Source organism: Oncorhynchus tshawytscha, linkage group LG03 (genome assembly GCF_018296145.1).
Source record: "Oncorhynchus tshawytscha isolate Ot180627B linkage group LG03, Otsh_v2.0, whole genome shotgun sequence".
Classification (NCBI taxonomy): Eukaryota; Metazoa; Chordata; class Actinopteri; order Salmoniformes; family Salmonidae; genus Oncorhynchus; species Oncorhynchus tshawytscha.
In genome coordinates this window covers 13,397,419-13,423,201 of record NC_056431.1, presented here as the reverse complement: position 1 = coordinate 13,423,201, position 25,783 = coordinate 13,397,419, and the positions used below count along the sequence as shown (strand labels likewise).

The 25,783-nt window shown below is 43.0% G+C and overlaps 2 protein-coding genes across 4 annotated transcripts in view; one reads left to right on the top strand and one right to left on the bottom strand.

The window, feature by feature from the left end:
- The window catches only part of LOC112227757 (tRNA (guanine(10)-N2)-methyltransferase homolog), a 29,721-nt gene extending 8,386 nt beyond the window's left edge, over positions 1-21,335 (bottom strand). The window contains exons 1-12 of one of the 2 annotated variants that reach the window (XM_024392608.2): positions 20,985-21,335; positions 20,715-20,780; positions 19,192-19,265; positions 18,957-19,038; positions 18,787-18,879; positions 18,482-18,616; positions 18,033-18,189; positions 17,842-17,922; positions 17,132-17,296; positions 16,861-16,942; positions 16,531-16,665; positions 4,124-4,244 (exon numbers count right to left, since the gene is read on the bottom strand). In XM_024392608.2, the coding sequence (XP_024248376.1) occupies positions 4,124-4,244; positions 16,531-16,665; positions 16,861-16,942; positions 17,132-17,296; positions 17,842-17,922; positions 18,033-18,189; positions 18,482-18,616; positions 18,787-18,879; positions 18,957-19,038; positions 19,192-19,265; positions 20,715-20,780; positions 20,985-21,062 (1,269 nt within the window). In that variant the 5' untranslated portion in view covers positions 21,063-21,335. Of the gene's footprint in view, positions 1-4,123; positions 4,245-16,530; positions 16,666-16,860; positions 16,943-17,131; positions 17,297-17,841; positions 17,923-18,032; positions 18,190-18,481; positions 18,685-18,786; positions 18,880-18,956; positions 19,039-19,191; positions 19,266-20,714; positions 20,781-20,984 lie in introns of those variants that run through there. The other variant, XM_024392617.2, reaches the window with a different exon arrangement.
- A 95-nt stretch (positions 21,336-21,430) lies between these two features.
- Positions 21,431-25,755, top strand: LOC112227779 (actin-binding Rho-activating protein). 2 transcript variants are annotated; one of them, XM_024392663.2, is made up of 2 exons: positions 21,431-21,685; positions 24,265-25,755. In XM_024392663.2, the coding sequence occupies exon 2, from the start codon at positions 24,329-24,331 to the stop codon at positions 24,842-24,844; it is 516 nt and encodes a 171-aa protein (XP_024248431.1). In that variant the 5' UTR covers positions 21,431-21,685; positions 24,265-24,328; the 3' UTR covers positions 24,845-25,755. The 2 variants fall into 2 exon arrangements, with proteins under 2 accessions (XP_024248431.1, XP_024248421.1); XM_024392653.2 differs by having other exon boundaries at positions 21,432-21,681.
- Positions 25,756-25,783: the final 28 nt, after the last annotated feature.

Here is a 25,783-nt window from a genome sequence, read left to right as displayed (position 1 = left end):
TGGAAAAAAGTTTGGCGTTTTGAAGACTGAATTTTCGTTTTTTTTTGGTAGCCAAACATGATGCACCAAACGGAGCAATTTCTCCTAAACAAATCATCTTTCAGGAAAAACGGAGCATTTGCTATCTAACTGAGAGTCTCCTCATTGAAAACATCTGAAGTTCTTCAAAGGTAATGATTTTATTTGAATGATTTTCTGTTTTTTGTGAGAATGTTGCCTGCTAATGCTAACGCTAATGCTAATGCTAAATGCTACGCTAGCTAGCTACTGTTACACAAATGATTGTTTTCCTATGGTTGAGAAGCATATTTTGAAAATCTGAGATGACAGTGTTGTTAACAAAAGGCTAAGCTTGAGAGCTAGCATATTAATTTCATTTCATTTGCGATTTTCATGAATAGTTAACGTTGCGTTATGGTAATGAGCTTGAGGCTGTATTCACGATCCCGGATCCGAGATGGCTCGACGCAACAGGTTAACCAACCATGTTGTTCCACCTCCTACATATGCGATGACATCACCTGGTTTAAACGTCTCTAGAGACTATATCTCTCTCATCATTACGCAATGCCTAGGTTTACCTCCAATGTACTTACATCCTACCTTACCTTTGTCTGTACACTATGCCTTGAATCTATGCTATCGTGCCCATAAACCTGCTGCTTTAACTCTCTGTTCCGAACGTGCTAGACGGAAACAGTTCGTATAGCATTTAGCCGTACCCTTATCCTACTTCTCCTCTGTTCCTCTGGTGATGTAGAGGTTAATCCAGGTCCTGCAGTGCCTAGCTCCACTCCCACTCCCTAGGTGCTCTCATTTGTTGACTTCTGTAACCGTAAAAGCCTTGGTTTCATGCATGTTAACATAAGAAGCCTTCTCCCTAAGTTTGTTTTACTCACTGCTTTAGCACACTCTGCCAACCCGGACGTCTTAGCCGTGTCTGAATCCTGGCTTAGGAAAACAACCAAAAACCCTGAAATCTCCATTGCTAACTATAACATTTTCCGCCAAGATAGAACTGCCAAAGGGGGCGGAGTTGCAATCTGCTGCAGAGATAGTATGACAGCCTGCAGAGTTCAATCTAGGTCTGTGCCCAAACAGTTCGAGCTTCTACTTTTAAAAATCCACCTTTCCAGAAATAAGTCTCTCACTGTTGCCGCTTGTTATAGACCCCCCTCAGCTGTGCCCTGGACACCATATTTGAATTGATTGCCCATCATCAATCTTCAGAGTTCATACTGCTAGGTGACCTAAACTGGGATATGTTTAGCCCCCCGGCCGTCCTACAATCTAAGCTAGATGCCCTCAATCTCACACAAATTATCAAGGAACCGACCAGGTACAACCCTAATTCCGTAAACATGAGCACCCTCATAGCTAGCATCCCGACCAACTTTCCCTCTAAATACAACTCTGCTGTCTTCAACCAGGATCTCAGCGATCTCTGCCTCATTGCATGCATCCGTGATGGGCCAGCGATCAAACAACCACCACTCATCACTGTCAAACCCTCCCTAAAACACATCAGTGAGCAGGCCTTTCTAATCGATCTGGCCCTAGTATCCTGGAAGGACATTGACCTTATCCCGTCAGTAGATGATGCCTGGCTATTCTTTATAAGTGCCTTCCTCACCATCTTAAATAAGCATTCCCCATTCAAAAAATGTATAACTAAGAACAGATGTAGCCCTTGGTTCACTCCAGACTTAACTGCCCGTGACCAGCACAAAAACATCCTGTGGCGTTCTGCACTAGCATCGAATATCCCCCGCCATATCCAACTTTTCAGGGAAGTCAGGAACCAATATACTCAGTCAGTTAGGAAAGCTAAGGCTAGCTTTTTCAAACAGAAATTTGCATCCTGTAGCACCAATTTCAAAATGTTTTGGGACACTGTAAAGTCCTTGGAGAAAAAGAGCACCTCCTCCCAGCTGCCCACAGGCTAGGAAGCACTGTCACCACCGATAAATCTACGATAATCGAGAATTTCAATAAGCATTTTTCTATGGCTGGCCATGCTTTCCACCTGGCTACCCCTACCCCGGCCAACAGCTCTGCACCCCCCGCAGCAACTTGACAAAGCACCCCCCCTCTCCTTCACTCAAATCAAGATAGCTGATGTTCTGAAAGAGCTGCAAAATCTGGATCCCTGTAAATCGGCTGGGCTAGACAATCTGGACCCTCTCTTCCTAAAAGTATCCGCCGAAATTGTTGCAACCCTTATTACTAGCCTATTAAACCTCTCTTTCGTATCGTCTGAGATCCCTAATGTTTGGAAATCTGCCACAGTCATCCCCCTCTTTAAAGGGGGAGATACTCTAGACCCAAACTGTTACAGACCTATATCCATCCTGCCCTGCCTTTCTAAAGTCTTCGAAAGCCAAGTTAACAAACAGATCTCCGACCATTTCGAATCCCACCGTACCTTCTCCACTATGCAATCTGGTTTCCGAGCTGGTCAAGGGTGCACCTCAGCCACGCTCAAGGTCCCAAATTATATCATAACAGCCATAGATAAAAGAGTACTGTGCAGCCATCCTCATCGACCTGGCCGAGGCTTTCGACTCTGTCAATCACCTCATTCTTATCGGCAGACTCAATAGCCTTGGTTTCTCAAATGACTGCCTCGCCTGGTTCACTAACTACTTCTCAGATAGAGTTCAGTGTGTCAAATCGGAGGGCCTGTTGTCCGGACCTCTGGCAGTCTCTATGGGGGTGCCACAGGGTTCAATTCTCGGGCTCTTGCTGGTGGTGATTCTCTGATCCACCTCTACGCAGACGACACCATTCTGTATACATCTGGCCCTTTATTGGACACTGTGTTAACAAACCTCCAAACGAGTTTCAATGCCATACAACACTCCTTCCGTGGCCTCCAACTGCTCTTAAATGCTAGTTAAACTAAATGCATGCTCTTCAACCAATTGTTGCCCGCACCTGCCTGCCTGCCCAGCATCACTACTCTGGACGGTTCTAACTTAGAATATGTGGACAACTACAAATACCTAGGTGTCTAGTTAGACTGTAAACTCTCCATCCAAACTCACATTAAGCATCTCCAATCCAAAATTAAATCTAGAATCTGCTTCCTATTTTGCAACAAAGCCTCCTTCACTCATGCTGCCAAACAGACCCTCGTAAAACTGACTATCCTACCGATCCTTGACTTCAGCGAAGTCATTTATAAAATAGCCTCCAACACTCTACTCAGCAAACTAGATGTAGTTTATCACAGTGCCATCCGTTTTGTCACCAAAGCCCCATATACTACCCACCACTGCGACCTGTATGCTCTCGTTGGCTGGCCCTCGCTACATATTCATCGCCAAACCCACTGGCTCCAGGTCATCTGTAAGTCTTTGCTAGGTAAAGCCCCGCCTTATCTCAGCTCACTGATCACCATATTAACACCCACCCATAGCACGCGCTCCAGCAGGTATATCTCACTGGTCATCCCCAAAGCCAACACTTCCTTCGGCCGCCTTTCCTTCCAGTTCTCTGCTGCCAATGACTGGAACGAATTGCAATTACTGAAACTGGAGACTTATATCTCCCTCACTAATTTAAACATCAGCTGTCAGAGCAGCTTATCGATCACTCTACACAGCCCATCTGTGAATAGCACACCCAACTACCTCATCCCCATACTGTTATTTGTTGTTGCTCTTTTGCAGCCCAGTATCTCTACTTGCACATCATCATCTGCACATCTATCACTCCAGTGTTAATGTTAAATTGTAATTATTTTCCCACTATGGCCTATTTATTGCCTTCTTTTTTAAGATGGGGTCCTGAAAAAGGGAAGTTTCTTTTTTTGCTGAGTTTATGTGCATGCTCGTACATACAAACACGGCACAAACATATTCAGTGGCACGGGTACTTTACTCTTTAGATACATGTAATTCAACACGAAAACCTACAATTATATGGTGTTGCAATCATATTCACAAAGGGATCCACCTACCTTTTCGAAATGGGTGACGTTCCACTCAAATGCATACACACGCTCGTAACAGCACAGTCAGATGCACACACACAGGGTAGTACAAAAGGAAAAGCACACACACACATGGGTGGGCGGAGAGACAGACACATACAGATGGAAGCACAGACAGACACCCACCTCTGGTTCCTTGATCTTCTCCATGGTGATGAGACGTCTGGAGGTGTGGCTGGAAAGGGTCTGTTCACAGTTACTGACCAGTCTGAGACAGGCATTCAGGGGCACCATCTCTTCACAGTACCTACAAACACAGACACACTCTACTGGTGAATCATTATGGTTGAGTACATTTTTAATCAGCTGGTCCTGTACTGTAGCATGAACCAACAAGTGTAAAGGGTTGATGGGTCCAAATCATCCTTCAAACCACAATATCTGCATCTCACCATACACTCACCTGCAGAGTAGACCAGCCTTAGCCTCCATGTAATCCCCTCAAAATGACACTACATCCAGGCCAGGTCAGCTCTCTCTCCATTAAACTCAACCCAGATCAGCTCTCTCCTCCCTCCCTCTCGCTTACTCTCTCTCTCAACCCTCTTTCCTGCTCCCAACTCTAGACCATTTCTCTCTCAGCTCCAGGCCTTTACTGACCATGTCATGATCTGACTGAAGTGGACAAAAGCCACTGTGAAAAAGGTGAACTAGATTAGATTAGATTTAAGATATCGGGAAAAACGTAGTCTTGTCAGGAGTGCTGTGTGTGTATGCATGTGTGTGTTCGTACGCATGTCGGCCAAGCACCACAACTAAAGCTGTCCAGGGCAAGGTACTGTATTTATTAGGATCCCCATTAGCTAGGGTCAAAGCTGAAGCTACTCTTCATGGGGTCCATGAAACTTGACATTAATAGACCATTACAGATGAAGGACAGAACTACAGTGAGGGAAAAAAGTATTTAATCCCCTGCTGATTTTGTATGTTTGCCCACTGACAAAGAAATGATCAGTCTATAATTTTAATGGTAGGTTTATTTGAACAGTGAGAGACAGAATAACAACAAAAAAATCCATAAAAACACATGTCAAAAATGTTATAAATTGAATTGCATTTGCATTTTAATGCAAGTGCCAGCTTCTGATCCTAACCACAGATCCTAAACACTAGATATAATCTCACAAAATGTGGAACCACCTGTGTCCTTGGTTCTCCCGTTTGACGTCAATACTATTCATAATAATAATAATGTAATTAATAGATGCTATTGATTGCAAGTGCCTGTAGAATACAGGCCTCTAGTGTGTGTGTGTGTTTGTCAGCACTGTGACCTAAGCAAGGAATTCCTTCTGCCTGCCAATCACATCTTATTACTGGGTAGCTGGACCTTCCACATGGGCCGTTTGGATGATAGACTAACACACTGCACTATACCTTAGTTAAGTTTATTGGTGGTAGAATGTAACACACTGCACTATACCTTAGTTAACTGTTTATTGGTGGTATAATGTAACACACTGCACTATACCTTAGTGAACAGTTTATGGGCGGTAGAATGTAACACACTGCACTATACCTTAGTTAACAGTTTATTGGTGGTAGAATGTAACACACTGCACTATACCTTAGTTAACAGTTTATTGGTGGTAGAATGTAACACACTGCACTATACCTTAGTGAACAGTTTATGGGCGGTAGAATGTAACACACTGCACTATACCTTAGTTAACAGTTTATTGGTGGTAGAATGTAACACACTGCACTATACCTTAGTTAACAGTTTATTGGTGGTAGAATGTAACACACTGCACTATACCTTAGTTAACAGTTTATTGGTGGTAGAATGTAACACACTGCACTATACCTTAGTGAACAGTTTATGGGCGGTAGAATGTAACACACTGCACTATACCTTAGTGAACAGTTTATTGGCGGTAGAATGTAACACACTGCACTATACCTTAGTGAACAGTTTATGGGCGGTAGAATGTAACACACTGCACTATACCTTAGTGAACAGTTTATGGGCGGTAGAATGTAACACACTGCACTATACCTTAGTGAACAGTTTATGGGCGTTAGAATGTAACACACTGCACTATACCTTAGTGAACAGTTTATGGGCGGTAGAATGTAACACACTGCACTATACCTTAGTGAACAGTTTATGGGCGGTAGAATGTAACACACTGCACTATACCTTAGTGAACAGTTTATGGGCGGTAGAATGTAACACACTGCACTATACCTTAGTGAACAGTTTATGGGCGGTAGAATGTAACACACTGCACTATACCTTAGTGAACAGTTTATTGGCGGTAGAATGTAACACACTGCACTATACCTTAGTGAACAGTTTATGGGCGGTAGAATGTAACACACTGCACTATACCTTAGTGAACAGTTTATGGGCGGTAGAATGTAACACACTGCACTATACCTTAGTGAACAGTTTATGGGCGGTAGAATGTAACACACTGCACTATACCTTAGTGAACAGTTTATGGGCGGTAGAATGTAACACACTGCACTATACCTTAGTGAACAGTTTATGGGCGGTAGAATGTAACACACTGCACTATACCTTAGTGAACAGTTTATGGGCGGTAGAATGTAACACACTGCACTATACCTTAGTGAACAGTTTATGGGCGGTAGAATGTAACACACTGCACTATACCTTAGTGAACAGTTTATTGGCGGTAGAATGTAACACACTGCACTATACCTTAGTGAACAGTTTATGGGCGGTAGAATGTAACACACTGCACTATACCTTAGTGAACAGTTTATGGGCGGTAGAATGTAACACACTGCACTATACCTTAGTGAACAGTTTATGGGCGTTAGAATGTAACACACTGCACTATACCTTAGTGAACAGTTTATGGGCGGTAGAATGTAACACACTGCACTATACCTTAGTGAACAGTTTATGGGCGGTAGAATGTAACACACTGCACTATACCTTAGTGAACAGTTTATGGGCGGTAGAATGTAACACACTGCACTATACCTTAGTGAACAGTTTATGGGCGGTAGAATGTAACACAGCAATTGTTTGGTTTAGTTCATTTCTATGCACTAGACAGGGCGAAGGACGTAAGTTACTATGAATAGTATTGACGTCAAACTGGAGAACCAAGGACACGGGTGGTTCCTAATTTTGTGAGATTCTCGCTAGTGTTTACAGAACAACTGGTTCTGAGAGATTAGGATCAGGAGCTGCAGTTGTAACAGTAAGCAACTAACTAAATGGATGACTGCAGTGTAGCAGTTATTATGAGTACAGGTAGATTACGAGAGAGTGTTTGTTTGCATATGTAGCACTTTCTCCTACCAGCACCACACTGGGCCAGATTTTCACCCTACTGTTTGTCTCCTGGGTTGCCATGGCCACTGTGGAATACAGGCCTCTAATGTATTGTGGATGGTGTGTGTGTGCATGTGCGCGCGAGCTTCGGTGAGCACCCTGAACAAAGCGGGCGTTAATTCTTCCTGCCAATCACCTCTTATTACTGGGTAGCTGGATCTGCCACATTGGCCGTTTCATTTAAAGATGGGTGGGGCTGGGCCTTTCACTTTCAATACAGCTTTTTCCATCCTCAGACAAAGAGAGTTGAAACCTCTGTGCAGATGCTTATAAGCAGCACAGGAGACTGCTGAGGGGAGAACGGCTCATAATAATGCCCGGAATGCAGTGAATGGAATGGCATCAAATCAAAATGCATGTCACATGCGCCGAATACAACAGGTATAGGTAGACCTTACAGTGAAGTGTTTACTTACAAGCCCTTAGCCAACAATGCAGTATATAAAAAAATATATTAAAAAAAGACACCCCCAAAAATAAGAACAAGAAATAAAAGTAACAAATAATTAAAGAGCAGCAGTAAAATAACAATAGCGAGGTTATACACAGGGGGCACCGGCACAGAATCAATGGAAACCATGCGTTTGATGTATTTGATACGATTAAAAAAATTCCACTCCAGCCATTACTACGAGCCTGTCCTCCCCAATGAAGGTGCCACCAACCTCATGTGATAGGCAGGCAGACTAGGGGTCAGGTTAGAGGCCATTTAAGCCCAGTAGGCTGAGGTGCAGTAGACTAGCCCATATCTTCTGCCTTTATTTCCAGGTCAGGGCTCTATACTGATTTTAAATTTTTTTGGACAAGGGGCACGTGTGCGCCTAAGTTAAAAAATGTAGGAGCACGCAAAGAAATTTAGGAGCACAATGAAATATATTTGACGTAACAAGCCGTTTTCTTTGTAGCAATGGCGCAAGGATGACGGTCATGAATCTGTACTCTGTGTATTCTCCATGGCACTCAGGGGCTGCCGCACAGTGAAGTGATCCTTGCAACAATTTTCTTCTTCTTTTTTTTATTGTCACTCTGGTGCTGCAAATAAAAATGTCAGGTCGCACAGCAAAATATTTAGGCGCATATGCAAGTAAAATGGTTGCACTGTACAGCCCTAATGGTATACTGAAGGTCAGAGACACGGGCATTAAGCACAAGGATCTGTCTCTCAGTAAGGCAGCAGCAGGAGTGTTGTAGACAAAAGGAAGTTGATAACCCGGTAAAACCAACCATGGGGATTCAAACCCCATCAGCTTCCTGTTAGCTTTGCACTCTGCTTCATTAGCGCTGTCTGGCTTATGACTTTTATCCATAGAGAATGATAGAAACCTCTAGTGACCAAAAGGCTATTTTAACATGGGCAGCGCCATTGAGGGCTTCCACCATGCTTCGGACATTTTAAAGTAGTCAACTCGGTGGCGATTCCTATGGGTTGTAGCCTCCATGGCGCTGCCCATGCTGTCACAGATGCCATAATAGCACAGATATAAAGATGAGTCCTCTATCTATCTCTATGCTTTAGCCTCAGAGATAATGGGTCTGGTCCCTGCCAAGGCGCTGCGGCAGAGGAAATGGTAACAGACACCACCGCGACTGGAAAAGTTTTGAGCTAGTTCAAACTTAAACACAGCATCAGAGGGGGGAGAAAGAGAGTGACTAATGAGCTTGAAAAGCCACAGAGTTAATTGAAACACTGAAAGGCAGCTGAGGCACGGGGCAAGGCAGTGCTCGTCATGAAGACGGCGGAAATGTTTTAATTGGCCGGCTTGGGGGACCTCATCACTCAGGCCTGTGACCAGTGTTAGGGGACCCCGTATTGGCCTGTGTCTGGTCCGACCTCGGCCCAACACAACAGTAACACAACACAGCAAATATTTTTTTCCTACAGCAGCTGCACTGCAACCCCCCTGTGACACCAGTGTTTACAAACAAGCATGTTGCTACACAGTCCTGTCCCCTTGGACCATTTAGTCACACTGTTCTATGTCAAAGGTCCACTGCAGTAACAGTCATTGGTGAATGGCGACATCTAGTGGTGTAGTATATCTCGCTCTCTCAGGACAGACTTCGGACCACCTAAATCTAACCAGCTTAGACATCTACTATTAATGTTTCAACAGTGTTGAACAGATCAGGACCTGGAGACAGGCTGTGTTTGGTCAGTGTCAGCCAATCAGCATGTCTGGCATCATGGGTTTATTTTGGCACTCTGCCCTGAATGATACAGGGTCAGGAACTGCTAGGGGCTACACGCCCAGAGTGAGGAGCAGAGCAGAGCACAGGCACACACAGAGGCACACAGTCAGACAGAGGCACACAGACACAAACACACACACTCTCTCTCTCAACTTTCACTTCTAAGGGCTGTAGCCCTCTCTCCCTTTCCTTGTCTTATTCAGTCAGTTTGGGGAACTCCAGTGTGTGTGTCACAGACAGTCAGGGGGAACTGCTGGAGGTGAGGGTGAGGTGTTATAGAAACATCACAGGGCTGTGGTGCATGGTCTGGTCTCATCTTCCTGATGCTCAGACCCTGCCCTGTAATCAGTGGCCAGGAGTCCCAGGGCCCAGGGGCCTATATCCTGTCCACACAGTAAACCAGCTGTATGGAACAATACACCCAATATACCTCAGGACACCTGCACACTGACCAGAACACCACTAACCCCAGGCCTGAAGACTTTATGGGACAGAGAATGAGATGTACTGATGGGAATAAACCCCTGGTCCTTACAGAGAATATGATGCTTATGAGGGGAAGAGGTGCAGGGAGAAAGGCCTGTATCTAAACTAGAATGCTCCGTTAAGCAAATCTAGTACAGTAGCAACACTTCATCAGGGTGAAGGCTAAATCACCAGTGTGACTGTTGCCCTCGAGTGTATTTTTTAATTATTTTAATGTCACCTTTATTTAACCAGGTAGGCCAGTTGAGAACAAGATCTCATTTACAACTGCGACCTGGCCAAGATAAAGCAAAGCAGTGCGACAAAAACAGCAACACAGACTTACACATAAACAAACATAAAGTCAATAACACAATAGAAAAATCTATGTACAGTGTGTGCAGATGTAGAAGAGTAGGGAGGTAAGGCAATAAATAGGCCATTGTGGCGAAATAATTACAATTTAGCATTAACACTGGAGAGATAGATTTGCGGATTAGAGGTCGACCGATTATGATTTTTCTACGCAGATACCGATACCGATTATTGGAGGACCAAAAAAGTCACCCCCGATTAATCGGCTGATTTAAAAATATATATATATTTGTAATAATGATAATTACAACAATACTGAATTAACACTTATTTTAACTTAATATAATAGTTCAATAAAATAAATTTAGCCTCAAGTAGATAATGAAACGTGTTCAATTTGGTTTAAATAATGCAAAAACAAAGTGTTGGAAAAGAACGTAAAAGTGCAATATGTGCTATGTAAGAAAGCTAAAGTTTCAGTTCCTTGCTCAGAACATGAGAACATATGAAAGCTGGTGGTTCCTTTTAACATGAGTCTTCAATATTCCCAGGTAAGATGCTTTAGGTTGTAGTTATTATAGAACTATTTCCCTCTATACCATTTGTATTTCATTAACCTTTGACTATTAGATGTTCTTATAGGCACTTTAGTATTGACAGTGTAACAGTATACCCTCCGTCCCTCTCCTCGCTCCTCCCTGGGCTCGAACCAGCAACACAACGGCAACAGCCACCACATCGAAGCAGCGTTACCCATGCAGAGCAAGGGAAAAAAAACACCCCAAGGCTCAGAGCGAGTGAAGTTTGAAACGCTATTAGCACGCGCTAACTGGCCAGCTTTTTCAATTCGGTCACACCAGCCTCATCTCGGGAGTTGATAGGTTTGAAGTCATAAACAGCGCAATGCTTGACGCACAACGAAGAGCTGCTGGCAAAACGCACGAAAGGGCTATTTGAATGAATGTTTAGCACCTGCTTCTGCCTACCACCGCTCAGTCAGATACTTAGATACTTGTATGCACAGTCAGATTATATGCAACACAGGACACGCTAGATAATATCTAGTAATACCATCAACCACGTGTAGTTAACTAGTGATTATGATTGTTAACTGTAAGGTTGCAAGATTGCATCCTCCAAGCTGACAAGGAGAAAATCTGTCTTTCTGCCCCTGAACGAGGCAGTTAACCCACCGTTCCTGGGCCGTAATTGAATATAAGAATGTGTTCTTAACTGACTTGCCTGACTTGCCTAGTTAAATAAAGATGAAATAAAGGTGAATAAGTTATGAAAACTTGAAATCGGCCCTAATTAACCGGCCATTCCGATTAATCGGTCAACCTCTAGTGCAGACTATGTGCAAGTAGAGATACTGGGGTGCAAAAGAGCAAGAGGATAAGTAACAATATGGGGATGAGGTAGTTGGGTGTGCCATTTACAGATTGGCTATGTACAGGTACTGTGATTGGTAAGCAGCACTGACAGCTGATGCTTAAAGTTAATTCGTTCCAGTCATTTGCAGCAGAGAACTGGAAGGAAAGGCGGCCAAAGTAAGTGTTGGCTTTGGGGTGACCAGTAAATATACCTGCTGGAGTGCGTGTTATGGGTGGGTTTTGCTATGGTGACCAGTGAGCTGAAATAAGCCAGGCTTTACCAAGCATAGACTTAAAGATGACCTGGAGCCAGTGGGTTTGGTGACGAAAATGTAGTGAGGGCCAGCCAAAGAGATCATGCAGGTCGCAGTGGAAGATAGTATATGGGGCTTTGGTGACAAAGGGGATGGCATTGTGATAAACTACATCCAGTTTGCTGAGTAGAGTGTTGGTGGCTACTTTGTAAATGACTTCACCGAAGTCAAGGATCGGTAGGATAGTCCGTTTTATGAGGGTCTGTTTGGCAGCATGAGTGAAGGAGGCTTTGTTGCGAAATAGGAAGCATATTCTAGATTTGATTTTGGTTTGGAGATGCTTCATTTGAGTCTGGAAGGAGAGTTTACAGTCTCACCAGACACCTTGATATTTGTAGTTGTCCACATATTTGTAGTTGTCCACAAGTCAGAACCGTCCAGAGTAGTGATGCTAGGCGGGCGGGCAGGTACGGGGAGCAATCGGTTGAAGAGCATGCATTTAGGATTACTTGCATTTAAAAGCAGTTGGAGGCCTCGGAAGGAGTGTTATGGCATTGAAGCTCGTTTAGAGTTTTGTTAGCAGTGTCCAAGGGAGGGACGGATGTATACACAATGGTGTCGTCTGCGTAGAGGTGGATCAGAGAATCACCAGCAGCAAGAGCGACATCATTGATATATACTGAGAAAAGAGTCGGCCCGAGATTGAACCCTGTGGCACCCCCACAGAGACTGCCAGAAGTCCGGACAACTGGCCCTCCGTTTTGACACACTGAACTCTGTCTGCGAAGTAGTTGGTGAACCAGGCGAGGCAGTCATTTGAGACATCAAGGCTATTGAGTCTACCGATAAGAATGCGGTGATTGACAGAGTCGAAAGGCTTGGCCAGGTCGATGAAGACTGCTGCACAGTACTGTCTTTTATCTATTGCGGTTATGATATCGTTTAGGACCTTGAGCATGGTTGAGGTGCACCCATGTCCAGCTCGGAAACCAGATTGCATAGTGGAGAAGGTACGGTGGGATTCGAAATGGTCGGTGATCTGTTTGTTAACTTGGCTTTCGAAGATTTTAGAAAGGCAGGGCAGGATAGATATACAGTGCCTTGCGAAAGTATTCGGCCCCCTTGAACTTTGCGACCTTTTGCCACATTTCAGGCTTCAAACATAAAGATATAAAACTGTATTTTTTGTGAAGAATCAACAACAAGTGGGACACAATCATGAAGTGGAACGACATTTATTGGATATTTCAAACTTTTTTAACAAATCAAAAACTGAAAAATTGGGCGTGCAAAATTATTCAGCCCCCTTAAGTTAATACTTTGTAGCGCCACCTTTTGCTGCGATTACAGCTGTAAGTCGCTTGGGGTATGTCTCTATCAGTTTTGCACACGAGAGACTGAACATTTTTCCCATTCCTCCTTGCAAAACAGCTCGAGCTCAGTGAGGTTGGATGGAGAGCATTTGTGAACAGCAGTTTTCAGTTCTTTCCACAGATTCTCGATTGGATTCAGGTCTGGACTTTGACTTGGCCATTCTAACACCTGGATATGTTTATTTTTGAACCATTCCATTGTAGATTTTGCTTTATGTTTTGGATCATTGTCTTGTTGGAAGACAAATCTCCGTCCCAGTCTCAGGTCTTTTGCAGACTCCATCAGGTTCTTCCAGAATGGTCCTGTATTTGGCTCCATCCATCTTCCCATCAATTTTAACCATCTTCCCTGTCCCTGCTGAAGAAAAGCAGGCCCAAACCATGATGCTGCCACCACCATGTTTGACAGTGGGGATGTTGTGTTCAGGGTGATGAGCTGTGTTGCTTTTACGCCAAACATAACGTTTTGCATTGTTGCCAAAAAGTTCAATTTTGGTTTCATCTGACCAGAGCACCTTCTTCCACATGTTTGGTGTGTCTCCCAGGTGGCTTGTGGCAAACTTTAAACAACACTTTTTATGGATATCTTTAAGAAATGGCTTTCTTCTTGCCACTCTTCCATAAAGGCCAGATTTGTGCAATATACGAATGATTGTTGTCCTATGGACAGAGTCTCCCACCTCAGCTGTAGATCTCTGCAGTTCATCCAGAGTGATCATGGGCCTCTTGGCTGCATCTCTGATCAATCTTCTCCTTGTATGAACTGAAAGTTTAGAGGGACGGCCAGGTCTTGGTAGATTTGCAGTGGTCTGATACTCCTTCCATTTCAATATTATCGCTTGCACAGTGCTCCTTGGGATGTTTAAAGCTTGGGAAATCTTTTTGTATCCAAATCCGGCTTTAAACTTCTTCACAACAGTATCTCGGACCTCTCCCTACCTGGTGTGTTCCTTGTTCTTCATGATGCTCTCTGCGCTTTTAACGGACCTCTGAGACTATCACAGTGCAGGTGCATTTATACGGAGACTTGATTACACACAGGTGGATTGTATTTATCATCATTAGTCATTTAGGTCAACATTGGATCATTCAGAGATCCTCACTGAACTTCTGGAGAGAGTTTGCTGCACTGAAAGTCAAGGGGCTGAATAATTTTGCACGCCCAATTTTTCAGTTTTTGATTTGTTAAAAAAGTTTGAAATATCCAATAAATGTCGTTCCACTTCATGATTGTGTCCCACTTGTTGTTGATTCTTCACAAAAAAATACAGTTTTATATCTTTATGTTTGAAGCCTGAAATGTGGCAAAAGGTTGCAAAGTTCAAGGGGGCCGAATACTTTCGCAAGGCACTGTAGGTCTAACAGTTTGTGTCTAGAGTATCTCCCACTTTGAAGTGGGGGATGAACGGGGCAGCTTTCCAATCTTTAGGGATCTCAGACGATACGAAAGAGGTTGAATAGGCTAGTAATAAGTAATAGGGGTTGCAAAAATTTTGTCGGATAATTTTAGAAATAGAGGGTCCAGATTGTCTAGCCCAGCTGATTTGTAGGGATCCAGATGTTGCAGCTCTTTCAGAACATCAGATGTCTGGATTTGGGTGAAGGAGAAGCGGTGGTGGTGGTGGGGGGGACAGCCAGGTGTGGAAAGCATGGCCAGCAGTAGAAAAATGTTTATTGAAATGATCGATTATCGGAGATTTATTGGTGGTGACAATATTTCCTATCCTCAGAGCAGTGGGCAGCTGGGAGGAGGTGCTCATATTTTCCAAGGACTTTACAGTGTAGAGTGTAAAGTCCATGCTTTCCTAACTGAATGAGTATATTGGTTCCTGACATCCCTGAAAAGTTGCATATTGCAGGGGCTATTCGATGCCAATGCATAACACCACAGGATGTTTTTGTGCTGGTCAAGGGCAGTCAAGTCTGGGGTGAACCAAGGGCTATATCTGTTCTTAGTTCTACATTTTTTGAATGGGGCATGCTTATTTAAGGAAAGCACTAAGGATGGAGGAAAGCACTTTTAAAGAGCAACCAGGCATCCTCTACTGATGGGATGAAGACAATGTCCTTCCAGGATACCCGGGCCAGGTCAATTAGAAAGGCCTGCTCACTGAAGTGTTTTAAGGAGCGTTTCACAGTGATGAGGCGTGGTCGTTTGACCGAGGACCCATTATGCACGCAGGCAATGAGGCAATGATCGCTGAAATCCTGGTTGAGGACAGCAGTGGTGTATTTAGAGGGCAAGTTGGACAGGATGATATCTAAGAGGGTGCCCATGGTTATGGATTTAGGGTTGTACCTGGTAGGTTCCTTGATAATTTGTATGAGATTGAGGGCATCTAGCTTAGATTGTAGGACGGCCGGGGTGTTAAGGGCACAGCTGGGGGCTGAAGTGGGTCTGTAACAAGCGGCAACAGTGAGAGACTTGTTTCTGGAGAGGTGGATTTTTAAAAGTAGAAGCTTGAATTGTTTGGGCACAGACCTGGATAGTATAACATCCTGAAGAGTTCTATCTCTGCAAAAGATTGCAACTCCGCCCCCTTTGCAGTTCTATCTTGTCGGAAAATGTTATAGTTAAAGATGGAAATTTCTGGATTTTTGGTGGCCTTCCTAAGCCAGGATTCAGACACGGCTAGGACATCCGGGTTGGCGGAGTGTGCTAAAGCAGTGCATGAAACAAACTTAGGGAGGAGGCTTCTAATGTTAACATGCATGAAACCACAGCTTTTACGGTTACAGAGGTCAAGAAATGAGAGTGCCTGGGGAATGGGAGAGACTAGGTGCTGCAGGGCCTGGGTTAACATCTACATCACCAGAGGAACAGAAGAGGAGTAGGATAAGGTCTAACAGGGTAAAGGCAAAAAAATAACAGCATTTATCAAAAGGAAAAACAGCTGACTGGTGAGGTTGACCCTGTGTGCAATAAGGTCTTATCAAATGCTGTTTGTATCTATTCGACATCACAACAGTTGATGACAGTGCTATTTGGTTTACACATAGAGAAGAGGGAGACTGTGTAGACGATACATCTGTGAGCTCAAACCCATGTAAACACCATGACGATACATTAGACTGAACAACACCAGATGTGAATATTTGACAAATTCAAACTAAAGAGCTTTAACAGGAAGTGCTGTATCCAGGGACCACAGATGGATATTAACCATGTACCTGTATGTAGATAACTCTGGTGCAATACTGGGGTTGTTGTGAATGGTCCCTGACAAATAAACACGTCAATACTCACTCTGGCCTGTAGATTGGTAGCCAGTAGACTAGCCGCCCCCCAATGACCAGGTGGTGAGCTGAGAAGTTTAACAGGTCAGTGAAGATGTCACTCAGGTGGTAGGCCATGGAAACGGGGACATGGCTGTCTCCAACACTGGATGAAAGATAAAGAGTCAGTTACTGCAGTGAAGATGCCTTTACACTGATTTAACATCATCTGAGAGGACTTTATATATCTCTAGTGTATCTATTGCTTGCTTGCAAGTTTTATAGGCCGAATAGGTCAAAACTGAGCAAATATACAAAGCACTATAAACAACACAGACTCAAGAGGAAGATGAAGACGTACTAGTCTTCAGATGGCTTCACACTGTTTACACTGTCCTTCTGAGAGCCTGTTCTCCTGGTTGACTCCCGAATCCCATAGGGGGCTGAGAATTAAACAAACACAAAAATAAAGGACAAGAAATTTGAACAGATTTAAATCTGAACAAATCACAAAGAATGTGGACTTCAACAGACTAAGACTTTTTACTTGTGTATGACTGTACAGGAGACATTACTGGATGGAGGACCCTACATGGGAAGAGAACACACAGAGCTCTAGGATAAGAACGTACGGTCAGTGATGATGGCGTCAAAGAGCACTCCATCCCTCCAGATAGGCTTGGAGGCGTCAGACACAAGGACGTCCACATACAGCTTCTCTGAGCCGTACTGACGCAGGTTGGCTCTGATGTTCTCATCTGGACCCCTCCACTTCTGGTTCTTACGACTCGCTTTGCCTGAAAAATAAACCAAAATACTAATATACAGCAATGCACTGGGTTGTAATTAGGGCCGGGACGATACCAGTATCGCGATACTCCTTAGTATCGTGGCAAGGAAACAAAACACGCAGTGGATTTAACTTCTTTAGGAAAACAGCCCTAATGTTGGAAACATTATATTGTCATCCAGATTCATATTTATTTATTTTCCAAGCTATAGCACACAATATTTTACATGCACACAGGTGTAAAAGGACCAGTAGAGTTTGATCTACTTCTTGATTTCTTTGCCATGTAAAAAATAGAGATTGTGGTTATCGTCCCGGTCCTAGTTGTAATCATATCACATATCAAGTGTTAGGCCTATAGGACAATACAATTGGATTTGAGCATGATAATGAGCACAGGAAAAATTGAAGTATTTAAAAAGATGATAGAAAGAGCATAACCAACATAATGTTCATCATATAAGTGGATTAACTCGCTTGCCAAAGCACAAGATGTTTAGCTCTGGGTTCCAAAGTAAGAGGAAGTAAACAAGGCCATTTCTAGTATATTACCTATCCCATGGATGGTGTTGTAATCAATATCTGTTCCACAGACATATGCACCAAAATGAGAGCATGCAACCAGGAGGCTACCTGAGAGAGAGAAAAAAATATCCAATAAGCAGACTAGCCTTGGGTTCAGCTAAGATGCAGTGTATTTCTGCAAGTGTCAGTTCAAAGACCAAAAGTAACTTTTCTCTTACCAGTCCCAACGAAGGGGTCGTAGACCAGGTCGTAAGCTTTGACCCTAGCATGGTTGGCCATGATAAAAGACAACCCAGCATCCATACTGGTGTTACCTATGAAGTGCCTGTTCTTCACACTGTGAGAGCGAATCAACTCACGCTGACCATCTGCAATCTAAGGAACATACAGTTGATAAGACAAGATCAAATATAGGCTTACCTTTATCACTAAACGAAACAGTGCTTCTCAACCTGGTACCTGGCTTATACACGGGGGACTTGGGAAGACTCATAAGGACATAGGCCTCATAATAAGTTTCACAAGAGGGAATACTTCAGGCAGACCAAAATGTGATTGGCAACCAGAAGGTTAACAACCACTGCGGTAAATAACATTAATGAGTTACAGTAATTACTCATTTGTATAACGACACAGAAATTAAGGAGCACACAGCATACTGACTCACCCATCTCCCAAAGTAGATGTAGAGAGGCTCATCTGGGATGTCGTTAGGGTCAGTTCCATAGTCCTCCAACAGACAGAAGATGTGTTTAGGGTTCCTTAGATTGACCCTTCCCTCGAAGGAGAGATATTCCATTGCCTTGGGGGAGGAAGACCACAGGGTAACTTGTCCAGGTGTCATGGTGCATACTGCATATCAGTGCCTCCCTTTAACACAATAGTGCAGTACAAAAGGTAGAGTAAATTGACTTTTCTGGGCTCAATCTTAAGTACAAATTACTGGGACCAAGTCAAGTGTATCATACTCACATCTATCTTCTTAATTCTATCTTCGAACTCTAGAGTCTTGTTGAAAGTGTAGACATTGATTTTGTATGTGGAGTCTTTTTGTAGGAAGGGTGACTATTGGGAGAGGTACATTTACACAAATTAGATACAGTTTGCCCTCTATTTAGATAGTAATGTAATTTCTCACAAACCATGTTCTCTGTTGGATATTTCAAGAGCGAGGTCCTGAGTTCAATGTGTGTTCTGCCATGACCCCACAGCTCAAATGCAGACCTAGGTGATAAACAAATAACCACAAAAAGGTCATTACAATTACTGTGACATTCAAGTTGAGAATCACATCAGAAGAGAAGGGCTGATGAGCAATGCTGCAGTAACCATCTAACTATTTTCATTGCAACGCCATTGTTGATCTGTCTCACTTACTTTGCACAAACAGTTCTGGCCATGATGCTGTTGACATCTTCCTCTGACAAGCCATTCAGGCGCCAGAATGGAGACTGGGGAGAAGAATAGCAGATTTTAGGATTTGAGTAGCCTATGCATGGACACATGGCCAACTTCTCCCTTCATTATGGGCCGGCAAAGGATTATTGGTTTCTCTGAGGGATCTTTGGCCTGGTTTGCTAACTACCTCTCTCAAAGAGTGCAGTGTATAAAGTCCGAAAATCTGCTGTCTCAGCCACTGCCTGTCACCAAGGGAGCACCCCAAGGCTCAATCCTCTTCCCAATTTACATCAATAATATAGCTCAGGCAGTAGGAAGCCCTCTTATCCATTTATATGCAGATTCATTTTGTGTTAAACGCTCTACAACAAAGCTTTCTCAGTGTCCAACAAGCTTTTCCTACTCTTAACCTTGTGCTAAACACCTCCAAAACAAAGGTAATGAGGTTTGGTAAGAAGAATTCACCTCTTCCCACAGATGTTAATACTACCTCTAAGTGTTTAAGCTTGAGGTAGTCACCTCATACAAGTACTTGGGAGTATGGCTAGACGGGACACTGTCCATCTCTCAGCACATATCCATGCTGCAGGCTAAGGTTAAATCTAGACTTGGTTTCCTCTATCGTACTCGCTCCTCTTTCACCCCAGCTGCCAAACTAACCCTGATTCAGATGACCATCCTACCCATGCTAGATTACGGAGACATAATTTATAGATCGGCGGGTAAGGGTGCTCTCGGGGGGCTAGATGTTGTTTACCATTTAGCCATCCTATTTGCCACCAATGCTCCTTATAGGACACATCACTGCACTCATCTGTAAACTGGTCATCTCTGTATACCCGCCGCAAGACCCACTGGTTGATGCTTATTTATAAAACCCTCTTAGGCCTCACTCCCCCCTATCTACTGCAGCCCTCATCCTCCACATACAACACCTGTTCTGCCAGTCACATTCTGTTAAAGGTTCCCAAATCACACACATCCCTGGGTCGCTCCTCTTTTCAGTTCGCTGCAGCTAGCAACTGGAATGAGCTGCAACAAACACTCAAACTGGACAGTTTTTTCTCAATCTCTTCATTCAAAGACTCAATCATGGACACTCTTACTGACAGGTGTGGCTGCTTTGTGTGATGAATTGTTGGCTCTACCTTCTTGCCCTCTGTGCTGTTGTCTGTGCCCAATAATGTTTGTACCATGTTTTGTGCTGCTATGATGTTGTGTTGTCATGTGTTGTTGCCTTGCTATGTTGTTGTTGTCTTAGGTCTCTCTTTATGTAGTGTCTCTCTTGTTGTGATGTGTGTTTTGGCCTATATTTATATTGTATTTATTTTTAATCGCAGGACCCCGTCTCTGCAGGAGGCCTTTTGCCTTTTGGTAGGCCGTCATTGTAAATAAGAATTTGTTCTTAACTGACTTGCCTAGTTAAATAAAGGTCAAATAAAATTTTCAAAATTGGTATGGCTAACAGGCAAGTAATACATATGGACACTAACTTATTTTACCTTTTCTTTGAAGTTTTCACCTTGATCAAACGGTTTGCCCCTGAGGGACAGCAGCGCCCTAATCTCCTGTAATGTTACGATGTACAAGAAATAAAATCAGAACATTTCTGAAGAATTCAAACATGACAGCTTGCAGCTTGTAACGTTACTAGCTTAGCAAGCTAATGTATGGGGAGAAATGCCGTAATGAGACAGCCAGATCTTTAGAGATGGAGAGAAATAACATAACATGTACAGTTTGACAGAGAGGTACGACATTGATGTGCATACCGGTAGCCTGAAGTCAACATTGTCGTGGGCCAAATGTATCAAATATTGTAGGCATGTTCTGCTACAGTGGATCGCCATGTTCGCGTTCCCACGCAAAATACATCCGGCTAGAAACCGCCTCCCCGCGAATAGTGGTTCCTGTCAGTTCCAAAAATAAATACCACTTTACCAGCAATGAATGTGCATTGCATGTATTTTGGCAACGCAAAATTAAAAAGAGTATGTTTCAGTTTTGTCATTAACGTCCAAATAATTGTGTGCTTATTATTCTGTATAGCTGCTACATAACTGCTTCATAAATTAGGGTGAATCATTTTACTGTAGAGAGAGCTAATGATCCACCAACTAAACATATCCCAAAGTTAAGCAGCTTTACTTCAGAACACCGCTCACTGACAGGGCACGTGACACCAACATTTAGCTACTTGCGTCACCACCACATTGTCATTGGCTACTTTGGATGCCCATCAGTGTTTTTCACTGCGGGTAGAAAAATAATCCGATTCAACACTGTTCTAATGTAAAGTTCCATAGCATGGATACAATGTTGCTAACAGACACATGTTCCTCAGGCTATGTCAGTGTTCGTGACAAGAAGTGTAAGGTACCTAAAATTCGACACGGACAGAAGAAGAAAATCTCGGAATAAGCAATACATCGATTTTGACATTGTAGCAGTGACACTTGTCACCTTACCGTATGTATGTCACTTTCAGTTTACAGATGTGTGCTCACCTTGCATTCCTAGATTTCTTGTAATGTAACATTTATTTGTGCGAGATAAATTAAATGTTTTTCATGTTTAAATCAATCTGGAACAGGAGCCTAACAATCTGAGAGGGCACAAAGTAAGTGAGGATGGCAGAGGGGTGGTCCCATTCCTGAAATGGGCAAATTTAGCATTTTTCAAACATCTGAAGTAGCTTTTTTTCCTGCAATCTAGAGTCATATTCACTATGCTTAATTCTATTTTAAAAAATATGTATATTTTTCTGCATATCTAAGCATACCTCTTGAGCTCTCTATTCTCCTGACTGGCAAAGAAACTAAATATGCTTCTCTGCATCTCTACTAAAGTCTAGGTAAAATATTCAAAGGAATATGGGTCTTATTCAGTACATTTAGTAATTGCTAGCTTTTCAAAAGACTACCAACCTTGCCAGCAGGCTTGCCAACTAAGAAGAACAGCAACTCTAGCCAGATAAATAGCCTGAAATAGCTTCTTGGTAGCTAGTTATGAGGTTGGGAGATTGGGAACCTATCTGGACTAGCTAAAGCCAACTTCATAAAATTGCTACAGTAGGTGGCTAGTAGTATTATAGAGAAACAACAAAAGATTTAACAAAAAATGTAAATAATATATATACACTGAATACAAATATAAACACAACATGCAACCATTACAAATGGTAAATAAAAGTAGGGGCGTGGATCAGAAAACCAATCAGTATCTGGTGTGACCACCATTTGCCTCAAGCAGCGCAACACATCTCCTTAAAGAGTTGATCAGGCAGAGTGTGGCCTGTGGAATGTTGTCCCTCTCCTCTTCAATGGCTGTGCGAAGTTGATGGATATTGGTGGGAACTGAAACACACTGTCATACACATCAATCCAGAGCATCCCAAACATGCTCAGTGGGTGACATGTCTGGTGAGTATGCAGGCCATGGAAGAACTGGGACATTTTCAGCTTCCAGAAATTGTGTACAGATCTTTGCGTCATGGGGCCGTGCATTATCATGCTGAAACATGAGGTGATGGCGATGGATGAATGACACAATGGGCCTCAGGATTTCGTCACGGTATCACTGTGCATTGAAATTGCCACCGAAAAAAATGCAATTGTGTTAGTTGTCCATAGCTTATGCTATGAAATGGAGAAAGGAGAAATTCTCACTAAGAGGTACAGTATAAGTCAAAAGTTTGGACACACCTACTCATTCAAGGGTTTTTCTTTAATTTAACTATTTTCGACATTGTATAATAATAGTGAAGACATCAGAACAATGAAATAACACATATGGAATCATGTGGTAACCAAAAAAGTGTTAAACAAATCAAAATATATTTTATATTTGAGATTCGTCAAAGTAGCCACCCTTTGCCTTGATGACAGCTTTGCAAACTCTTAACATTCTCTCAACCAGCTTCACCTGGAATGCTTTTCCAACAGTCTTGAAGGAGTTCCCACACATGTTGAGCACTTGCGGGCTGCTTTTCCTTCACTCTGCGTTCCAACTCATCCCAAACCATATCAATTGGGTTGAGGTCAGAATTGGGTTGGGAGAACTTGCACAATTGGTGGCTGACTAAATACTTTTTTGCCCCACTGTATTTGGGCTGCAATTTCTGAGGCTGGTAACTCTAATGAACTTATCCTCTGCTTCAGAGGTAACTCTGGGTCTTCCTTTCCTGTGGCGGTCCTCATGAGAGCCAGTTTCATCATAGCACTTGATGGTTTTTGCAGCCGCACTGACTGACCTTCTTGTCTTAAAGTAATGATGGACTGTTGTTTCTCTTTGCTTATTTGAGCTGTTCTTGCCATAATATGGACTTGGTCTTTTACCAAATAGGGCTATCTTCTGTATACCACCCCTACCTTGTCACAACACAACTGATTGGCTCAACACATTAAGAAGGAAAGAAATTCCACAAATGACCTTTTAACAACGCACACCTGTTAATTGAAATGCATTCCAGGTGACTACCTCATGAAGCTGGTTGAGAGAATATCGAGAGTGTTTAAAGCTGTCATCAAGGCAAAGGGTGGCTACTTTGAAGAATCTCAAATATAACATATATTTTGATTTGTTTTTTGGTTACTACATAATTCCATGTGTTATTTCATTGTGTTGATGTCTTCACTATTTTTCTACAATGTAGAACATTTAAAAATAAAGAAAAAAACGTGAAATTAGTAGGCGTGTCCAAACTTATGACTGGTACTGTGTATATATATATATATATATTTTTTTTTTTTTAAATTACATGACAAATTTGAGGGGGCACGTGCCTCTGTGCATCCCATGGGCATGATACCTCTGATCTGGAAGAACTCTCACCTTCATCAGAGCATTAGTAGGATGATGACCTGTTATTAAACTTTATTATAACTAATATAGTTTACCATAACTTTATTCAGGGTGTAATTAATGGTTTAAATAGGCTATTTCTGAGGATTAATTTGTGTCTTCATAAATTAGAAATAGGCCTAGGCTACCATACAGACATGTAATTGTGCTCTCAACAGTTGGTCATTGAAACTTTTATTACACCCACAGAAAATGAACTATGCCTAAAAGTGGACAAACCACTTAATACGTACAAGACATCTGAAACACCACCATGGAGAACAACGATGCACCTGTCGAGTTTAACGATGACAGGACAGTGTGTGTGACGTCAGTGAAAGGGTTAAAGGAGAACTGGCAGAGATGGTCCAACAAGCACCAGGAGTACCAGAAACACAACCCCTTCAGTAACAACCTGGGGGCTATGGTGAATGTGACTGCCCAGCAGCAGAGGCTCCAAAGGGACCAGGATGGCTACGGGAGGCCCCTGGAGGGCTCCTTGACAGAGCAGAGGGGCAGGGACGCCCACGTCCACATCACCCGGGAGGTGGAGGAGCTCTGCCAGATGATCAGGGACATCGGGGAGAGCCGTGGCGGTGGGGACGGAGGCAGCGAGGAGAGACCTGTGGTGACGGTGGAGTTTGGGAAGCTGTTTGAGCACTATGTGAACATCTCCAACAAGGTGGTGGGGATCCTGTTGAGGGCCAGAAAACAAGGCCTGGTCAGCTTTGAAGGGGAGATGTTGTGGCAGGGGCAGGATGACCGGGTCCTCATCACACTGCTACAGTGACCAGGATGAAATGACAGGGTCGCCATTATGCTGCTTCAGTGACCAGGTTTATGCAGCCGACGGACAAGACAGTAACCAAGGCCCTGTCCAGAAACATCCCCTAGCCCTTTAGGCATTTGTGTAGTTGTGAAAGGATTGGCTAGGTCTAAGCAATATGGTGAAAATTACATTAGGTAGCAAGGTGCAGCAACACCTATCCAATTCTTTCAGGTTTACACCTGCACCTAGCAAGGATAGTTGTTTCTGGGCAGGGCCCAAGAGAACTAACCTGTGGCAACAGTGACATGCAATATGGTGCTGTAGGATGAACCTGAGCTTATTGGCCTGAATGGACTTTGCGTTGCATTCCCAGTTACACCAGTACACTAATCTACAGAGCGTTTACAATGTTCCTTAGCAATATTTGTAATTAGACAGAGGAAATGGGTACTGTCTATGGCACAAATACAACACACTGACACTGTAGGCTTATGTTAGAAATCCTGGAAGGAGGCTATGAAACTGTATACATGGTTGACAATGTAGCAAACTGCATCACAATTATATTTACATTCAGGAGAAATAGCACATCACTTTTTGATCCACTGGCATGTGGAATTCACACTGTACTATATGCACATTGTTCAACCTAACAAGGGTTGTTTGAGGAATGCTGTTTCAGCTACTTGCACTCATGAAATATACTGTAACACTTTACTAATTTGAAAAATAAATTACTGTATTCCAAACATGTTTGTTTAGAAAGGAAAGCACTGATGTTTATCAATAAAGTCTTCCAAAAAATAACAAAAATCACCTAAACAGACTAATTCATGAGAAAATTGCATTAGAATGACAGGTAACACTTTATTTAAAGCCTGCATGACATAATACTTTAATAAGGCATTAGAAAGAGTCATATTAAGTCATACTGCATACTTTACAGTAAGTGTTACTGAA